We start from the raw sequence: 17,736 nt of genomic DNA on the forward strand, positions 1-17,736 counted from the left end.
CTCATATATAGATTCCTCTCATCTGATTGGTTAAAAGTGGAGTCATGAAATAGCTGTGCCCAATTTTTGATCAAAATGACATCATGATTTACTGTGCCCGGGGCATAGAATCAACTGTGCCCTGTAAATAGGTTTGGAGACAGTCGCAACCCCGTACACATACATGTAGATCACTCGTATTTACGCACCAATGTTACGACCGCTGCGCTGTCGATCAGCATTGATTACGAGTGCTGTAAAAGAGACTAACATCTATATTTTCAGTGTACTGTATATATTTCGGAATCTATATTTTCGGTATATAAAACAAAAAATGACAGCTTGATATTTGGGGCACAGTTAAAATTATGTAGGCCCTCGGTGATGTGTAAACCATAACTATGCCCTCAGCTTCGCTTCGGGCATAGTTATGGTTTTCACACCACCTTGGGCCCATAATTTTAACTGTGCCCCTCATAGCAGTAATTATTTGTATACTGTGAAACCAGAAGAATATACATGGCATAAATCTTTCACAATTTTTTTTTTTTTTTTTTTTTTTGAATGGACGGCCGTTTTAGCAGCATGAAACTTTCATCAAATGGCATTCAATGCATTGTGTGAAAAAGCTCTTTTCAATTCCTGAGCATTTTACTTTTGCAACTCTTTGCTCTTCATGAAATTTGCAAAAGTTTCAAGCATAAGAAAATGTTTGGTTGTATAGAAGTAGTTTTGCTAAAGTTGGGCAAACTTAAGCACAGTGACTAATGAAGGGAACCAAACAGCATAAATGATCAGTGAGTGATGCTAGACATGCTCATGTTTTTATGTCCATAAGTCGCAGACATTGCGTAATGGACATTGATCTACCATGAGGTTTAGAAAACAACAATTTCAATGGGGGTACAAAATGAGTACTGGGGGAAAAAATTGTGTATCTACCAAAGAGCCCCTGGCAAATGGCATAGTAGTTGTGGTCACTGCTGTAATGATTGCACAGATCCGTGTGTGAGAATATGAGACATTCTTTCCTGCTGCCGCATCCAGTGTGCTCTGACTGATGCTGTACATCCCAACCAGGCTTGGCCTCTGTAAATACATACACACATATCACCAGAAAATGGTTTTCAACTCCTTCATAGTTAATGCTACCTTTTCATTTGCATAATTTTTTTTTTCTGAAAATACCACATGCACCTACTGTTTGGCTGCATCCCTGAGTGAGTTACTATATTGCACAAACACCTCACACATGACAATTATCTTGAAAGCTACAACTGATCCAGAGGGGTAATCCTTACTGTGCTTTCTTCCCCAATTGGAACAGATGTTTTTAAACTAACTGCTGACTTAACAGAGATCACTTCATCCCCCTAATCCCTATCATGTTACCATGGCTTTCCTGTTGGACTAGGGCATATTAGTTACGTTCAGACGACAAGCCCTAACCTCGAGGTTAGGAAAACTCGAGATTAAGCTCTTGCCCCCTAACTGCGACGTGCATCCCCACGACGAAGCTTAACCTCGAGGTTAGGAAACCTCCAGCTTAAACTCCTGCCCCTTTGAGTGCATTGATTTTTGTGTCCACACGGTGCTTAACTACGAGAGGGACCCCCGCGGCTCGTGGTTAGAGCGCTAACCATAAGATATCTCGTGGCTCTTAACATCGAGCTAACCTCGAGGTTTGTAACTACGAGTGCGTCTACACGGTCCCTAACTACAAGCTTAACCTCGAGGTTAAGGCTTGTCGTCTGAACGTAACTATTGTTATACCCAAGTGGACTTGCTAACTTTACAGCTAGGTCAGGTTTAGAGGGATTTATCATAATGAATGCTGATGAAAAGGTCTTGACATCCAAGCTAGATGCCAGGGCACATAAAAAGTAGTAAAGGGGGTGAGGTCAATGAAATCATAGCCAGTATAAAGTTTTTACAAGACGGATGCTCAATGAAAAACTCTAGCACTGAATGAGGTGAATAAGATTAAATGACAAAGGGCAATACACCACAAAATCAGGAACAAAATACAAGCTGAATACTTCACTCACCCTCGCGTATTTTTCTCCTATCGACAACTATGATATTCTCGGCATCTATGATGAGAAGTTCGCCCTTATTAGAGACGGAAAAGTTATCAGAGGACACGTCGGTGAGGTAGAGTGCAAAGTCCTCTCTGTTCTCGGACAGCTCAGTGGCAGTGTTCAGGGCCTGTAAGGTAGGGTCAAGATGACGCAGGAAAAATGATCAATGCACAGCAGTTTGCTACAATAACCACGGTCACACTATGCAAAACTATGCAGTTTCATTACTGCAGTAATTTGCTTCACATAGTTTGGGCAAACTGAGTGCAAACTTGTTGAGAAGTTACCAGAGAAGTGTCCCGCTTGTATTTGGGAAGTTTCTCCCTACTCACAAAACTAAGCCCCATTTTGTGTAGTGGGGACATACACAGCTAAAAATTCTGAGTAGTTTGTCCCTTGATTAGATCTGCTTCATATTGTTTAAAAACATTACCAATTATCTTGCATACTGTTGTGTGTTAGCATTTATTATATTCAAGGAGAGCACGCAATTTTTTGAATCTATAGAGTTTGCCAGTTTGGTAATTTTGCATCACTCAAACTACATAATGGTTCTGTCAGTAGTGTGATCACATGCTCAAACTTCTGGAAGTTATAAAGCAGTAAACTATGCATAGTTTCACATAGTCTGGTTGGGGCTAATGAGAAACCTTATTGTGCATTGAATAATTTTATGGTGACAGGCTCTGAAGTCATTCAGTTTGAGAAAATGACAAATACATTCTACACAATAAACAAGTGGAGTAATCCTTTTTTGTGTGTGTGATTGGACGAAGCACAGAAGTTTGAACTTTGTCTGTTATTTCATTGAAAACATTGACCACATTCAAACAAGGACGAGGTAAAATTCTAGCTATCCTTAATTTTTCTTCTGTGAAATGTAGCTGCATCCTATATTCTGTACAATCTTCTACTTCTTTGAAGTTTTCCCAGTATGACTGTTCCAAGCTAATGCCTTTCTGTTTTTCTTCAGAGATGGGCCTACCTTGTTACAGATCATTGAGAAATTGCAGAGCCCTGTCAAGACAGAATTGCTGTGCTGCCCTCTAAAGTCTGTTCTTCATTCATCACTGGAATGGTTATGAACTAATCACGTTTATGATGCAATAAAATTGAGAAACATATTATGGTTAAAAATTCAAGCATCCTGATCTTCCATTGGTAATGAGTTCATAAGAGCAATAGGCAGAATTGGATCGTATTGGGCTTGTTTCACTTACTAATCTGCTTTTCACAAGCCCAGTGCGTAGGCCTACTGTTCACAAAATTTACCCGAAGGTCCTGGGTGTCAGTGCACAACAAACAGTACTCTTATTTTCTGGTGTTCAGTAGAGCCCGACTTCAGTAATCGGGGCCAAAAATGATGGCATACAAGATATATATTTCACAATGTCATCTTTAAATGATGAAGTTTGAGGGGAAGAAATAAGTAGTTTAACTACTTACATATCTATTGTTAATTGGTTAAGATTTTTTTTTTTCTGCACAGAATAAAACACACCAAGTCCTCATACTCGTTGGGTGAGCATGAGAAGGGTGTTAAGTTGCCATAAAACCCATACTGTTTGAGACAACTTACTGCCCTTCACATTCTCAACCAACAATATTTTCTGGAGGAGCTTACCTGAACAGCAAGGGCAGCTCTTGTGCCAAACTTGAAGCTGTAGAAATGGCTGAGTGTTTGTCCACCGTACTCTTGGACTGTGAACCTGCCACAAGCCCCTAAGTAGACTGGGAAGGGCCAGCCCTCTCCATTGGGAAAGATCTGTGTGAGAGGTAGGAGTATTTAAACTATCAAGTCCCGGGGTACTTTTGAAGCACGAATTATCATTTTATCATATTTGAATTGCAGGCCCGTAGCCAGGGGGGTGCGTCGGGTGCGTACGCACCCCCCCAAATTCTGAAAGGTCCACTTTTTCATAATAACGGTTTTTGGCAATTCTCAAGATAACAATCCAAATAAATATAAAGACACATTATATGCTACGTAAATGTGGAAGAGTACGTTTAACAATGTTAAAAATAATTGTACGAAACCCTTTTGTTGTATGAACCATCGGATCGTCCCCATGCACACAAACACAAATGTTATGTATCAATTTGGGCGAGCTATTATTATATTGGCACTGCATGCCATGGCCCTTGGCGCGTGTGACCGGTGTTTTTTTTTTTTCCACTGGCCGCCCGAGTACGTGCGATTCGTGGATGACATTGAGGTTGACACTTGCATTTTTTCACAGGAACAGAGGTAAGTGGATGAAAATCTAATAGCCTCAAGTTTACATATATGATAAAAATTAAAGAAATTTCCTCGAAATTACTATAATCGAAAACCTGAGACATTTTATATCTACGTCTCACAAAGATATAGTACATTTATATATAAGTACATGTTGGCATGATAATGCCTGGGGATAGATTATTATGTCAACTATTTTCCATTATGAATGCATGCTCCAATCAAATTGTGAAAAGGTGGTCATGAAGTAGCATTTCTTACGAACGATCAGGAGAGACAAAACAAAATGAAAGGCCTGTCTTACTCCAGTTCTCTATTAGTTATACATTTTCTCATGTTGTGACAGTTCGATTGGTTCTCATTTTGAAGTGAGCCAAAACCTAAGAACATTCTCACTTATAATTTCCAAAGAGTATTATGCAGGCACGCAAACTCAATTTAGTTGTATTTCATTTAAATGTAATGGGTAAGAGGGTATGAGAGAGAATGCTGAGCTATGAAGTAAAATGGTAAAGTAAAAAGTTTGTCAGATAGTATTACAAAAGCCTGAATATTGCAAGAGCTCCGGAGTAAAAACAGTCAGGGAAAAACCCTATGTATGATAACATTGTGAGAGCGTTAGACTGCATTGTGACGGGTCGTTATTTAATGTACATTCTTTATTCATATTTTTCATAAAAAACACAGGTAATGAGCCGGATTGGGTTAAAATTCTCACTTACAGCTTTGTAGAAGTCTGAGTCAACAGTATCACACAGTACTTCAAGACGTATTAGTACAAACGATTTCTTGAGCCTGCACCGTTTCAGGCTCTGTTCTGGATGCGGCGGTAGAAACTCATTCTTTTTTGTTGTTTATTTTATCATTATTTACTAATCTCTTTTCTAACTTACAGGTAGTGGATTTCTTTGCAGGCCAAATTCGGAAATGTACTGTTGATTATTACTTATACATTTTCTCATGTTGTGACAGTTCTATTGGTTCTCATTTTAAAGTGAGCCAAAACCTAAGAACATTCTCACTTATAATTTCCAAAGAGTATTATGCAGGCACGCAAACTCATTTTAATTGTATTTCATTTAAATGTAATGGGTAAGAGGGTATGAGAGAGAATGGAAAGTGCTGAGCTATGAAGTAAAATGGTAAAGTAAAAAGTTTGTCAGATAGTATTACAAAAGAAACTCATTCTTTTTTGTTTGTTTATTTTATCATTATTTACTTATCTCTCTTTTAACTTAAAGGTAGTGGATCTCTTTGCAGCCCAAATTCGAAAATGCCTAGAGACAGCTAGTAACCAAATATGCTACTATAATTTAATAAATAAGAAATAACCATTCCAGTATGTATCTTAGTGTGCACAGTAAGACAGATCAAATCAAATAGGAAAACATCTGAGCACTAAGCCTGAGGTCTGAATTTGCACTCAACTTCTTCCAATGGCTAACGGATGTTTAATTTTTGAATTTCACTGACCTCCAAATTTCACAAAGAAAACCTTCTTAGCATGATGGTTAATATGACATTTGACTGATATTGGAGATGTTTGCGAATCGGATCTACTACCTTTAATATTATTAAATCTAAAATGATTATTTGAAAGTTCGGAAATGCTGGAAATATCCTACCACAAGGAGGCAAAATATAAATGGTTCACATTTACAATTCATTTTGTTTTAAAAATTGTCTTATTTATTTTCGTTTTTGACAAACTCGCATACCAACGGCTGATATACTGTATAGTAAAGTGAATGTTTCATCTTCCAAACAGCATCCAATGGGATGGAAAACTCCAACTGAAAGGTGGACACCGTGACCATACTCGCTAAAGAAAACGCGTAATAGGGGTCGTTTTTTCTCACGGATTAGATGGAAAGTGTGATGTACGAGCGTATATAATCAAAGGGTATCAAAAAGGCCGAAATTTGGGAAAATGGTATATTGTTCAATCATGATGAAGTACTTCTTTAGGGTGCAGGAAACATTTAAAGAATACTTGTTTTTAAGGCCCGAAAAAATCATATGATCATTACTCGTTTAGGGGCCATTTTGAAAGTCCATGTATGAGCATGGTGTCCACCTTTTAATTGTCGCTACCCCTCCCGGGACAGTATCAAAGGACCGTTTTGTTAATTAACGCAATCCCCCCTTCCTTTAAAAATCCTGGCTTCAGGCCTGCTAACGCGGGTATACAATAGAAAAAATAAAAGTTAAAACATCACCAGGAAAATCACTATTCTCAATTTTGCGGCGCGCTACGCGCGCAGAGTCTCGAACACAATTAAACTTTGCAACTTCCTGGCAAAATGAGTTTTTACTATTTCCTAGATGAAATACCGTAACGCGATTGCATGCAACAGACAAAAATACAAATTTCCTCGAGACTTTAAAACGTCATTAAAACAGTCAAAATTCACAATTTGCGGCGCGCTTCGCGCGCAAATTCTTATACAACTTTTGTAGTTCGGTCGTCCAAAGAATATATATAATTGTGTGTGTGTGTGTGTGTGTGTATGTGTGTGTGTGTGTGTGTGTCATCATTGGTATTGGTACCGAAGGTCCGTTTTTTTAATGACCGCACCCCCCCTTGAAAAATCCTGGCTACGGGCCTGAATTGGCACCCTCTAAATTTTGCTACATATCTTCACTGGAGACAGATTAGCCAGAAGTAATTACTGTATACGCTATAATTTTCGCGTACATAAATTTTCGCGAATTGCCGCTGTCACACATTTTCGCGAGTGGTTAAATTCGCGATTGGGGGACCAGAGAAAATATGAAGTGGCAAAGAAAGTGTGAATTTTCAACTTACTAGCAAATAAGAATGATACTAGTTATACACTGCATGAAAAAGACTTGCCAAACTCTGCGAACTGGTAAGTTAGAATTCAGCATTTTTGAAGTGGTTTTAAAGTCCATCGCGCTAGATTTCTGACGAGTGGTCCCCTTGCGATAATGGATTGGCTCTCTACAGTATTCGTAAGTAGACGTGGATGTGCGTAAACAAGCTTAGCCAGTATGGTCTGTTCGGTAAGCTGTGACATGGTATACTAGTACTGAAATGTTCGTATCATCAAGGCGAGGGATTCATTTTGGAAGGTAATATTTTTGCGTGTTGTTAAATTCGCGAATAGCTCCCGACTCGCGAAATTCGCGAAAATAAAACCCCCGCGAAATATATAGCATATACAGTATTCATGGCACAAAACATTGTAAATTGGAGCTGATGGCCTTTTACGCTGCATGACACTGTCGTGAATTGCCACTGGTATTCAATGCATTGTGTGGACAAAAACTTTCCCGTTCATTTTACCTTTATGAATCTTGACTTCTTGTGAAATCCATGAAAGTTTCATGCACGCTAAAAATTTCTTATTTTTATATTATTTTGCACAAAATCACAGAAAGAAATCTACCCCCTTGTTACTGCCCAAGTATGAGCCACTTTGAGAGAAGAGCAGGAACTTTGAGCTTCTAAAATGAGTTGCCAATTTAAGTATCAGATTTAGATTTACTGATTAAGATGCCTGTGAAAATTCTGCAACCAATACAAACAATAAAACATTTTTTTTTTTTAAATCTAAAATGAAAGAGGATTTTTCACACTACCTTATGAAATGTGAACAATAAAAACTGAAATTAATGATAACAAGATATAAAATCATGTCACAGACTCGGTGGCTTCTAAAATGCAAGTCTTCGTTCCTTCACCTTGAAAATGATGGGCTCTGGGTTGAAGGCAAGTGTGGTGGCCAGCATCAGTTTGTTGTCCCTGCCCAGCTTGCCATCCATCTGCCGCTCCCCATACCGATCCCAGATGCGGTCCAGCAGCCGCCGAGACGGGCAGCGCACCAGGTCGGACAGACCCATCACATCCGTCTCCAGCAGGCTCTCCCGGTAGCTGATGTCCGAGAGCTTGGACTGGTACACCTGCTGCGCGACGTCGCATCTCTCCCCCGGCTGCCCCTTATCATGCGTGCACAGGTCCCTGTCGAGCTGGCGGTGCTCGTCGTTGTGGCCCAGCTTCTTCAGAACCACCGGCTTGCGGTCCAAGAATGTGGCAAAGTAGACGTTTTTGACATTGACGTAGTCCAGGAGACGAACGGAGGAGTAGGAGTGGAAGCGATACTCTCCACGACTGAAACGATCACACAGGCTTGTTCCGAAACATGCGGGACACTTGTCAGCTTCTGTAAAATATTCATTCTGAAGGGGCACAGGAATGAAAGTATCAAAAAGAGATTTCATGAAATGAATATCTTCAAATTGTGCTCTTACTTGTCCATTAGTAGTGTTACTGTAGCCAATTATCCACTGCACTTTCGCTAGCACTACTTAAAAAAAGGAAATTACAGTTCATTGCATGGGCATATGGGCCATTCTCAGATTAAGTGTTCAATTCCCTGTGAGTAAAACCGAAAAATCAACCACAAAGTAATACATTCAAAGATGTGTTTTCGGTAACTTCAAAACCGGTCAAATACGAAACAAAAAGTGGAACATTCTAAATGATGGCCATTCATTGAGTAAAAATGAATTGAAATAGAGCATCATATATGATTTTTGATCACCAATCAGATACGTTACCGCAAATTTACATGTTGCAATGGACTCCTAACTTTGAATTAAATTTATTGTTTTGATCCAATTTCTGTTCAGGAAAAGATATCTGTCCCCCCTAAAGATATTGGGGTTTTTCAAGAGGTAAAGATGTTGTCATCCCTTGCTAATTGGTAGAAATAATTTCTGTGTGGTAGGTTAAAATATGTTTTTTGCTGAAATGAAATATAACCTTAGGATTCACTTTGTGCTTTTAGCAAATTTCGCTTACAAATAAAGTTTCGAATCCCACAAATCATGCAAAGGGAACGATCCGATCTGGAATTTCCACAGGAAACAATTATATGAATTGCTTTCCTGGGGAAATAACTATTGAAAAACATTGAATCACCTTTGGTAACGTATCTGGTAAAATATAAGTAATAATTTTAGCTGTGTATGAATTAATAAATATCACCTGTTTAATTATTTACCTCATGAATTGATGTAAAAATGAATGATGTAAGCCCAAATTAACCATTTTAAACATTATACGTAATATTTAAACTATGAAATGTAGTGGAAAAGAGCCCTAGATGTGAAAGCTGAGTTCTTCATTCACAGAATATTCTCATCTTACGTCTGAATGTATTTATCCATCTGACTATAAATATTCATTAAGTTTTGATGGATAATGCAAACAAGGTTTTAAAAATATATTTTTGCAGGCACTTAGAAGGAAGTAGGTACAGTCTTTATGAACTCGATATGCTAAACAGTTGTTTGACCTATGGTAACGTATTTGGCTCATCCCTTTTAATGAAAATGAATAAATAATTGTTCAACTTATCAATGAATTTTGAGTAGTTCTTCATATGTTGAAAAACACTAGAATAAATATGCAACAGAACACTGAAACTTTTCTCGGAAGCGTTTCATAAACTACTTTTTACTCTTTCAAAGTTTGGTAACGTATCTGGCGTACCGTAAATGAATCTGTCGGTGAAGTTACAGAGCAATTTCTACTGAATATTCTTCATTAGAACATAACTTTAATTTTTTATGGAAGCGTCATTCTATGCAGAATTGTTTTATGAACACTTTGTTTTACATAACATTATTTGTCACTGTGGGTGCCCTGAATTATACGTAACGTATCTGCTAAATCTGAAAAGCAAAAAACTGATATGCTGAATCTTAGCTTCATCTTGTAAAATAAATGTTCAAAGTTGTTGCATAGAATATGAAAGTGGCTGGGTTTTATAGAATAGAACTTTGGAGTTTATGAGCACATAACGATTTGTTTGTAAAAACATTTACAATTTCTTTTCAGCATTTTGATTATGTGGTAACGTATCTGTCGGAAAACTTGGCATTAAGTTGTGAGACACTGACGCAGAAAGAAAAATCATGTGGAAGTGTTGCTCTTTTTCACCTCTCTGTCCTTTTGGTGTTTAGAATACAATCCTGAGCTCCAACAAAACGAAGCATGTAATGTGTAGGGATGAATTTTGACCAGATTTGATCCCCAGAAAGCACAAGACCAATGAGCAAAATTCGGTCACGTATCTGGGGTAACGTATCTGTGGTAACGTTTATGGTCGATCATATTATTGTGAGAGCGATATCTACCAAATATTTCTCACTTGTACTAAACTTTAATGTTGAATCGATGCGTCATTCCGAGGAGTAATGTATAATATACAATTTGTCTGACATTGCAATATCTGTCGCAGTGGGTGGCGTGAAAAGTATGTAACGTATATGTCCAAATAAAAGTGTAGAAAACCGATATTTAAAACATTGTACCGTATTCTTAATAAAGAGCTGTTGCACAAAAAAATCTAAGTACTTGCAATGTATGAAGTATATCCTCAGGGTTTCATATACACAGGGTCATTGCATAGTCTTGTTATTTTCGCAATGCTGTAACACTAAAGAAACTGGTAACGTATCTGACGGTGAACTTGGCGACAGGTTTCAAAAGGCTATAAAAAAGGAGTCAATAAAAATTTTTGAACTTTTTGAGTATTGTGATTAGCACATATGATATGCTCATCGTCCATGAAAAGTATATTTGGAAAGTGTGTTTGTGGACGGAGAGGAGCAATAAAATATAATTCTGAAATAGCCGGCGACACTGCGTTTTGGGGGTCTTAACGAAGTTTAACAGCAAAATTTTATACAAAAAGGCAGACAACCGCATTTGATCGTGTTTATCTTTAACAAATAAAGTCCTCGTGATATATCATAAACATTTAAATAGTATCTAATAGGTTTCAGGGAACCGCAAACTGTCATGGAATGTCGGCAACACCAAAATTCCGTATTTGAACGCTTTTACTGAGAATGGGCCATATTCCCACCCCCCCCCCCCCACCATGACATGATAAATGAAAGATTGTAAAAAATACAGGAAAATCGAATCTCTTTACTCTATTCTATTAATATCCTTTCAGCCGACGTAACGACAGTTTGTTAACGAAAGCTGATGTTACATTTTTCCATCTACACTAGATGAATACAATATTTGAGATTGCAGACCTCCCAACCTTTCTGAGTGAAAAAATAGGGATGATTTTGCTCAAAAGTAGGAAAGAAAGAGCAGAGTGTGTAGTATAATTATCAAGAAAAATAGGAAACTCCTATTGAAAAAAGAGCTGGGAATAGTCAAAATTCAGATTTGTTCCACCAAATTCAGAATGGTTTGGAGGTGTGAGATTGTGAGTCAGAAATACAACTGGCCATCACACCTGGAGATGGTTGACGGTAAATTGCTGGTAGAGGTGGTAGTAGACAAAGAGGCACGCTGTTGCTAAAAATGCCAGCCAGCACAACTGCTGTCCAGTCGTGGCGCAGCAGCGGTTTCCAAACTGATGCATGTATCGCCGCATTGTTGCCATGGCACTGCCCATCCAGACCAGGTAACATTGGCTCTGTGTCAATAAGGTGTTGATAGTGCCTGCAGAAATGACAATCAAAAATGGCTGAAAACATAATTAGCTTATTCCAAGATATCCCTCACCTAAGAAAGAAAAGAATATCTAAACATGCACCATACGTTTTATGATTTCTACTATTTTCCTTCAGATTACTTGGATACACACACAAAAACCTTCCAAAACAATTTCTGCGGTGACATCATCTGTCAATCACTGCTAAAGTACTAATAATACCGTCAATAAAAGACAATGGAATGCATCTTCCACTACATCAAGTTTCCTTGCATGTTTCCCTGCACTATTTTTTGATAATCATATTAATAGTGACACGGAAACATGCAAGTAATTCTCAATGTGTATCTGAGTAATCTAAAGGAAAATGGTGGAAAAACCACATGAGTGATGTTGAAGGTATCAAAAATCAACACAAGTCAACATTCATTTGTATTATATGTGATCGTGCACCACAAAACCAACAAAAAGTCGCACACACTGATTTTGTGTGAGGACTGAAGATAGGTGAAATGGGTCAACCTACCCGATCTTGACTTTTTAATTTTTTCTGAAAGAGCAAGTCTTCTTCTACATTATTTGGGATTTGGGATTATAAAACGGACAGGAAAGTGTGTTTTTTAGCAGTTTATCTCAAACATCTTTGGTAGAACAGTGTGATTAGGTGTGTTTTTAGAGTGCCTTTTTCATTTCTTAAAAACCTTGTACACACACTTCACTTTCAACTCTAATAACTTTTGAAAGGATGAAGCTACTGCTTTGAAAGTTAGCATCAATAATGAACAGAATGTGTTCATAAGGCATTTTCAATTTCAGTTTAATTTGATAATCCCTTCATTGTCGTTACTCTGGTGGTTTACTTCCTGTTTTTTGTCCCATTCATCGCACAGCCAGTGCGGCTTGGTAAAGATGTAGCGCTTGAATAGACACTGCACTTCAGAGCCTCTTTTCTCAGTTCACACTTTTCCCGAGTGTGTGTTTTCTTTCCAAAATTTAGATAGGTTAGGAGAGTCCATTTGATGTGAGTTATACATCATTTTAAAGCTTAAAGTCTGCTCTTTTAGATTATGCTCTTAACTAAAATTTCTTGTCTGGCGACCTTCTGTGCGTTTTGTGATGCAGGGTCGTTCCTTTAAACACAGAAACTCTGACCATCTGCTACCTATTACACTACTCAGAAGCTAGCAAAGTTTTTCTGATTTTCCCACTGCTACTTATTATACTACTGGGCCCTGGCAAAGTTTTTTTTTCTGATTTTCACTCTAACAGTGCTTCATCCCTTCAATTACCTAATGATACTATACAGCATGGTACGACTTCTCTATGTCCCTGCACCATACTACTTGCCAAATGTTCATGTCCCGTGTGTGCACCCCTGCATTTATAAGCTAACAAGGATAGGGTAGTGTGAAGTGAAGTGGTATGGCAAATTAAAGGAAACGTAAGTCCAAATGGGTGTGGATTGACTAAAACCAATATTAGTAGAACATATTGGCAATGAAAGCTTGAGGAAAATTTGGCAATTAATAGTTTCATAAGTTATGACTTTTTAAATATTTTTTTGGTTTTGGTGCAGGCATCACTGGATAAGGAGACTGCAACACTAATGTCATCACTTTGGACAACAATATAAAACAAATTATGTGTAGAAGGAGGATTCCACAAAATAAATGGAATAGAGTCTAGAACCCTACATGAGGTTTCCTTTGAAACTGCATATATTTCATCCTCTTGTTTATAATGGCATATGTTTAATAGGTAACCCATTTTCTGAAAGAGATAAGTCAAGTGCCTTTCATACTGCTAGAAAAGTGAAAATGTGTTGAATTATCTTTATATTTCATTATAAAAAATAATTGTCCATAATGACATCACAAAGTGTTCACTAGTGGTTTCCTTATCCAGCAACAACGGCACTGAAACTTAATAATTTGTAGACTCTTTTAACTTTCACTGACGTGTTCTACTAAGACTTAATGTTGCTGCTTTCAAACCATAATTCTAACAATTTCAACAACTTCAACAATGACAATGTACACAAAGTGCACACACAGCAACTTTAGATTCTACTCCTTTGACTTTGGTGTGGCTGTAATCCACGAATCCGATTGTCATGAAATACAGTCATGATGACTTTTACATTCATGAGAAAAAAATCTTGCTCATGTGCTCATGGACTGACTCAAGTGCCCGAGGCCCAGCCAGATCTAGTGGCATCAGTACTAATGGCAGTGCCAGGGCAGTATTGGTGTAGTGGCATATCAGTCATCAACAAACCCCAACAACAAATCAGACGCATGATCCATGAATGCATGATTATGACATGTCATGAGGCATCGCATGGCACGGCAGAACAAGGACTCGTAAGGAGCTTACGTCCCAACACCTAGAAGAACAAAGCTAGCAAAGACAATGTAGGCCGCTGTTGATGATTTACTCAGACGCTCTGGGAAGCTGTTTTCCATTTCAATTGTCTGGTGAGAAACTGGGAATTAGTGAAATTTGTAACGTTAGACAATACGTAGTCGTAGAACTAGGCTAGGCAGGCTCTACACTAGACTCGAAATTCTTCACTCACACAGAATAACACGTACGGGACTGAGATAGCTGTTGCAAAATTACAGGTTCATTCCAGCCTTGATATCCCTCTCGTTCATGTTGTGTATCAGCAGATATCTAGCAGGATGAATTTCATCGAACTAGGTGTCCCTTAACTGATATAATCTCGAAGGTTCTACTCGTGAAATTTGCTTCCCTGTGATCTTACCTTCTAACGTTACCGTATCATCTTGTTCGTAGATGCTCGTTCGTTCGCTCGGTTGAGTGATGGGGGGGGGGGGGGGGGGGGGGGGGGGGGGGGAGTGGGGGTGAGTTCACGGTTGTACTCGCTAATGGTTGTACTACACTGTTATTTTCGGGTACAGATATTTTCGCGAATGAGGAGGTCACGGAAATTTTCGCGAGATGTTGTTTTCGCGAGATGACACAAGGTCTTCATGGGTGCTCTATTACCTTAGCGCATGGTGATATTTTCGAGTGTTGTTCAATTCGCGGTCCAAATGTGATTCGCGAAATTCACGAAAATTAAACCCTCGCGAAAATAACGGCTTATACAGAATTATAGTTTTAACGCGCGTTTGCACTTGTTTGAATGACTAATGTTTACTTTTCTCTCTCTCTTTCTTTTCGATCCGTTCACTGCCGCTCGGGTTAAAGTGTGCCATTCATTGTAAAATGTAGGCCTATGTACCAGACACCAGTCAAGATTATTTTCCAACTATACACATTATTACGAGGGAAATATAAATGCGAGGCAAGTTAATAAGTAACCCATACATACCCCCATGCGCTGATTGGAGAAAACCTTGCTGACTGATCCACGTTGGAGCTTTGATGATGTGCGTTGAAAATGACTCAGGCCGTGTCAATTGTGAATAGAATGGCATGCAAAAAAAAAAAAGAAAGAAAGAAAGAAAGGAAGGAGGCAGAGAAAAGAAGAAGAAGAAGAAGAAGAAGAAGAAGAAAAGACGCATTCCCTAGCACATCAACCATGATCAGCTCCTAAACAAAAGATATCTTCCTATGTTGCTTGAAGGAAGATATCTTCCTGACTGACAAAACTGAGGTGTTGTGGTCAAATGAAATGCTGACTTCATTGAAGGATATACCAGGTTCGAACCCTGCTACAACAATCGATTGAGCAAAATGTGGGCCCATCCATCCATCACGTGTCTGTACCGATCGACTAACAGTGCATAAAATATCTAAAGGTATAGGCCTATTAATAATGAACGTGATATTGATTGCATTTTATGGCATGGATGCATACTCGATACCGTGACAAAATAAAATAAATGAATGAATGAATAAATGAATGCTCGATCCGTAAGGACTCGGCATATTATGAAATAATGCAACCCGAGTAGTGCCTACACTTGTATACACAGCCTCGTCGCACGGCGTCTGGTCGGGCTACGTGAGTATATTGATCATAATTTACGATACAGGTTGGGTTATTATGGAGAGAGTGCACTGCCAGTATGGGTTTGAATTCTGATAAAAATTATGATGTATGATGATGATGATGATATGACGAACAGTATGCATATATATATATATATATATATATATATATATATAACTTGAACCGGGAAATGATAATGCATTTATGATAGACAGGCCTAAGCATTAGAATTTTGAGAACCATTCAGTTGAGAATATTTTGATTAAAACCATGTGATATACTAAGATATTATCATTAGCATAGATATCATCATCGGTAAATAATTGATTTTCATCTTTATCACAAGCGATCACTTTGTTTTCGATGTATTATTCTTGTGTTCTAAAAGGATTTTTTTTTAAAATTTATATCTTATTCATGATCATCATCTATGCCGCAAGAAGTTATATCCTAACTGTGCTTGATTATGTTACAATGCAAACAAAAACAATTAGCAAATATTCATTTCTATGCTTAACAAGTATCCCCATGTCATGAGAACATGTTCACATCAGTCATTGCATCACAAACACTCCGTGGCAAATTATCAAAAATTGAATACCTGAAAAGCACTCAAATAATCGAAGCACACAAATCCACCAGAGTTGCAGCGTTAGCGGTTTAATATTAGTGACACCACTTTACTGCAGAGACACTCTGTAGTATTAAGTATCGTGATATGTGTTCCATCAAACTCGTCATAATCACTCGTCTGTTCAGGAACTGACAAAGTTGCCTCTTTAAAAAATCTACTACACTTTCAAAGAGTTCTGAAAAATTAAGCATTATATAATTCATAAGTAGTCCTTAAAATGGATGAATTCATTAATCATGGATATTGCAATTAAACTAAAGTGGAATTAACTATTCCATATTCTGATTGGTTTTGATAACAGAATACCATGTATAGTCACACACACAGAATTTCGGCCAATTGTTGAAATTGGTCATGACATTAAAACAAAAGAACAGCAACAGTTAGTGAATTTTTATCGGCTTTTTTTTTTTTTTTTTACTTAACAACTATGCATAGTCTGACCTCACGCCAAGCCCATGAAGATATGCTTCATAATTCATTAAAAAGTTATAAAGATCATAATTGGTCGGCAGATAATTCAAGAATTATAGCTTCTACCTAAATGACCACAAGGTGATTCGAAGATGTCGTGATCATCCAAATCTGATGTTAACAAAATGATGTCATAAGACACATTAATATACCGTTGCCGTAGTTTGATTTTAAACCTGCTTAGCTTTTTCTGACAGAGGCATACACTCACAGATACAATGTACAACCACACAAAGAATCACAGAAACCCTCATTTACGTTAACGTAAGTGTTAAGTTACATCAGTCAAATATGCTTCATGAACGTATAACAAAATACATGCAGTTATATTCAACGTTCAAATTGTTCACATTTTGATAGGGCTGCAATATTTTGTTATCAACTGGTTATACTCCTTGATTGCGAAAGATAATCATCTAAGCGTAAGGCAGCATATTCAAAAACTATTCGCACAACCCACCTTTGCAGCAAGAACTCTTATGTCTAGATGTTGACGAATGTCTTGAAATGATTAAAAGTTGGGGTTGGTAATTATTATGAAACTATATAATGTGATTGATCATAGTTTAAATTTCCAACCCAATTTTTTTTTTATTGACTTCAAGGTATATGATCATAATTCCAATACAATAATTTCAATCAGTATTCATATCCAGTATCAGAAACTTTTTATTTCCTATAATCATGAAATATTTATACAATACAATGTGCATACGTTTTGTGCTTTAATTATGACGTCTTGCACATGTTGCACAAAATATCCAAAGAAAGGTATAGCAAAACTCAATTCAAAGCTTAAAACATCAGGTCTTGTTTATGTTTTTACTAAAAATAACCAACGTTACCCAATGCGACATCCTTCAGTGACGACTTGT

At 37.7% G+C, this 17,736-nt stretch overlaps 1 protein-coding gene across 1 annotated transcript; it reads right to left on the reverse strand.

Annotated features, from left to right (window-relative positions):
• Positions 1–921: 921 nt before the first annotated feature.
• LOC139710234 (divergent protein kinase domain 2A-like) lies at positions 922–14,443 on the reverse strand (the record flags this gene model as incomplete). The annotated part of the gene is made up of 6 exons (XM_071622165.1): positions 14,368–14,443; positions 11,589–11,797; positions 8,008–8,502; positions 3,685–3,825; positions 2,028–2,187; positions 922–1,068 (listed from the first exon to the last, which is right to left on the reverse strand). Coding segments are annotated over exons 2-6 (1,105 nt in total), but the record flags the coding sequence as incomplete, so codon positions are not given.
• Positions 14,444–17,736: the final 3,293 nt, after the last annotated feature.

The sequence above is a fragment of the Diadema antillarum genome, unplaced genomic scaffold (assembly GCF_040938485.1).
Source record: "Diadema antillarum isolate AM-2024a unplaced genomic scaffold, OU_Dant_1.0 seq00001512_RagTag, whole genome shotgun sequence".
Taxonomy (NCBI): Eukaryota; Metazoa; Echinodermata; class Echinoidea; order Diadematoida; family Diadematidae; genus Diadema; species Diadema antillarum.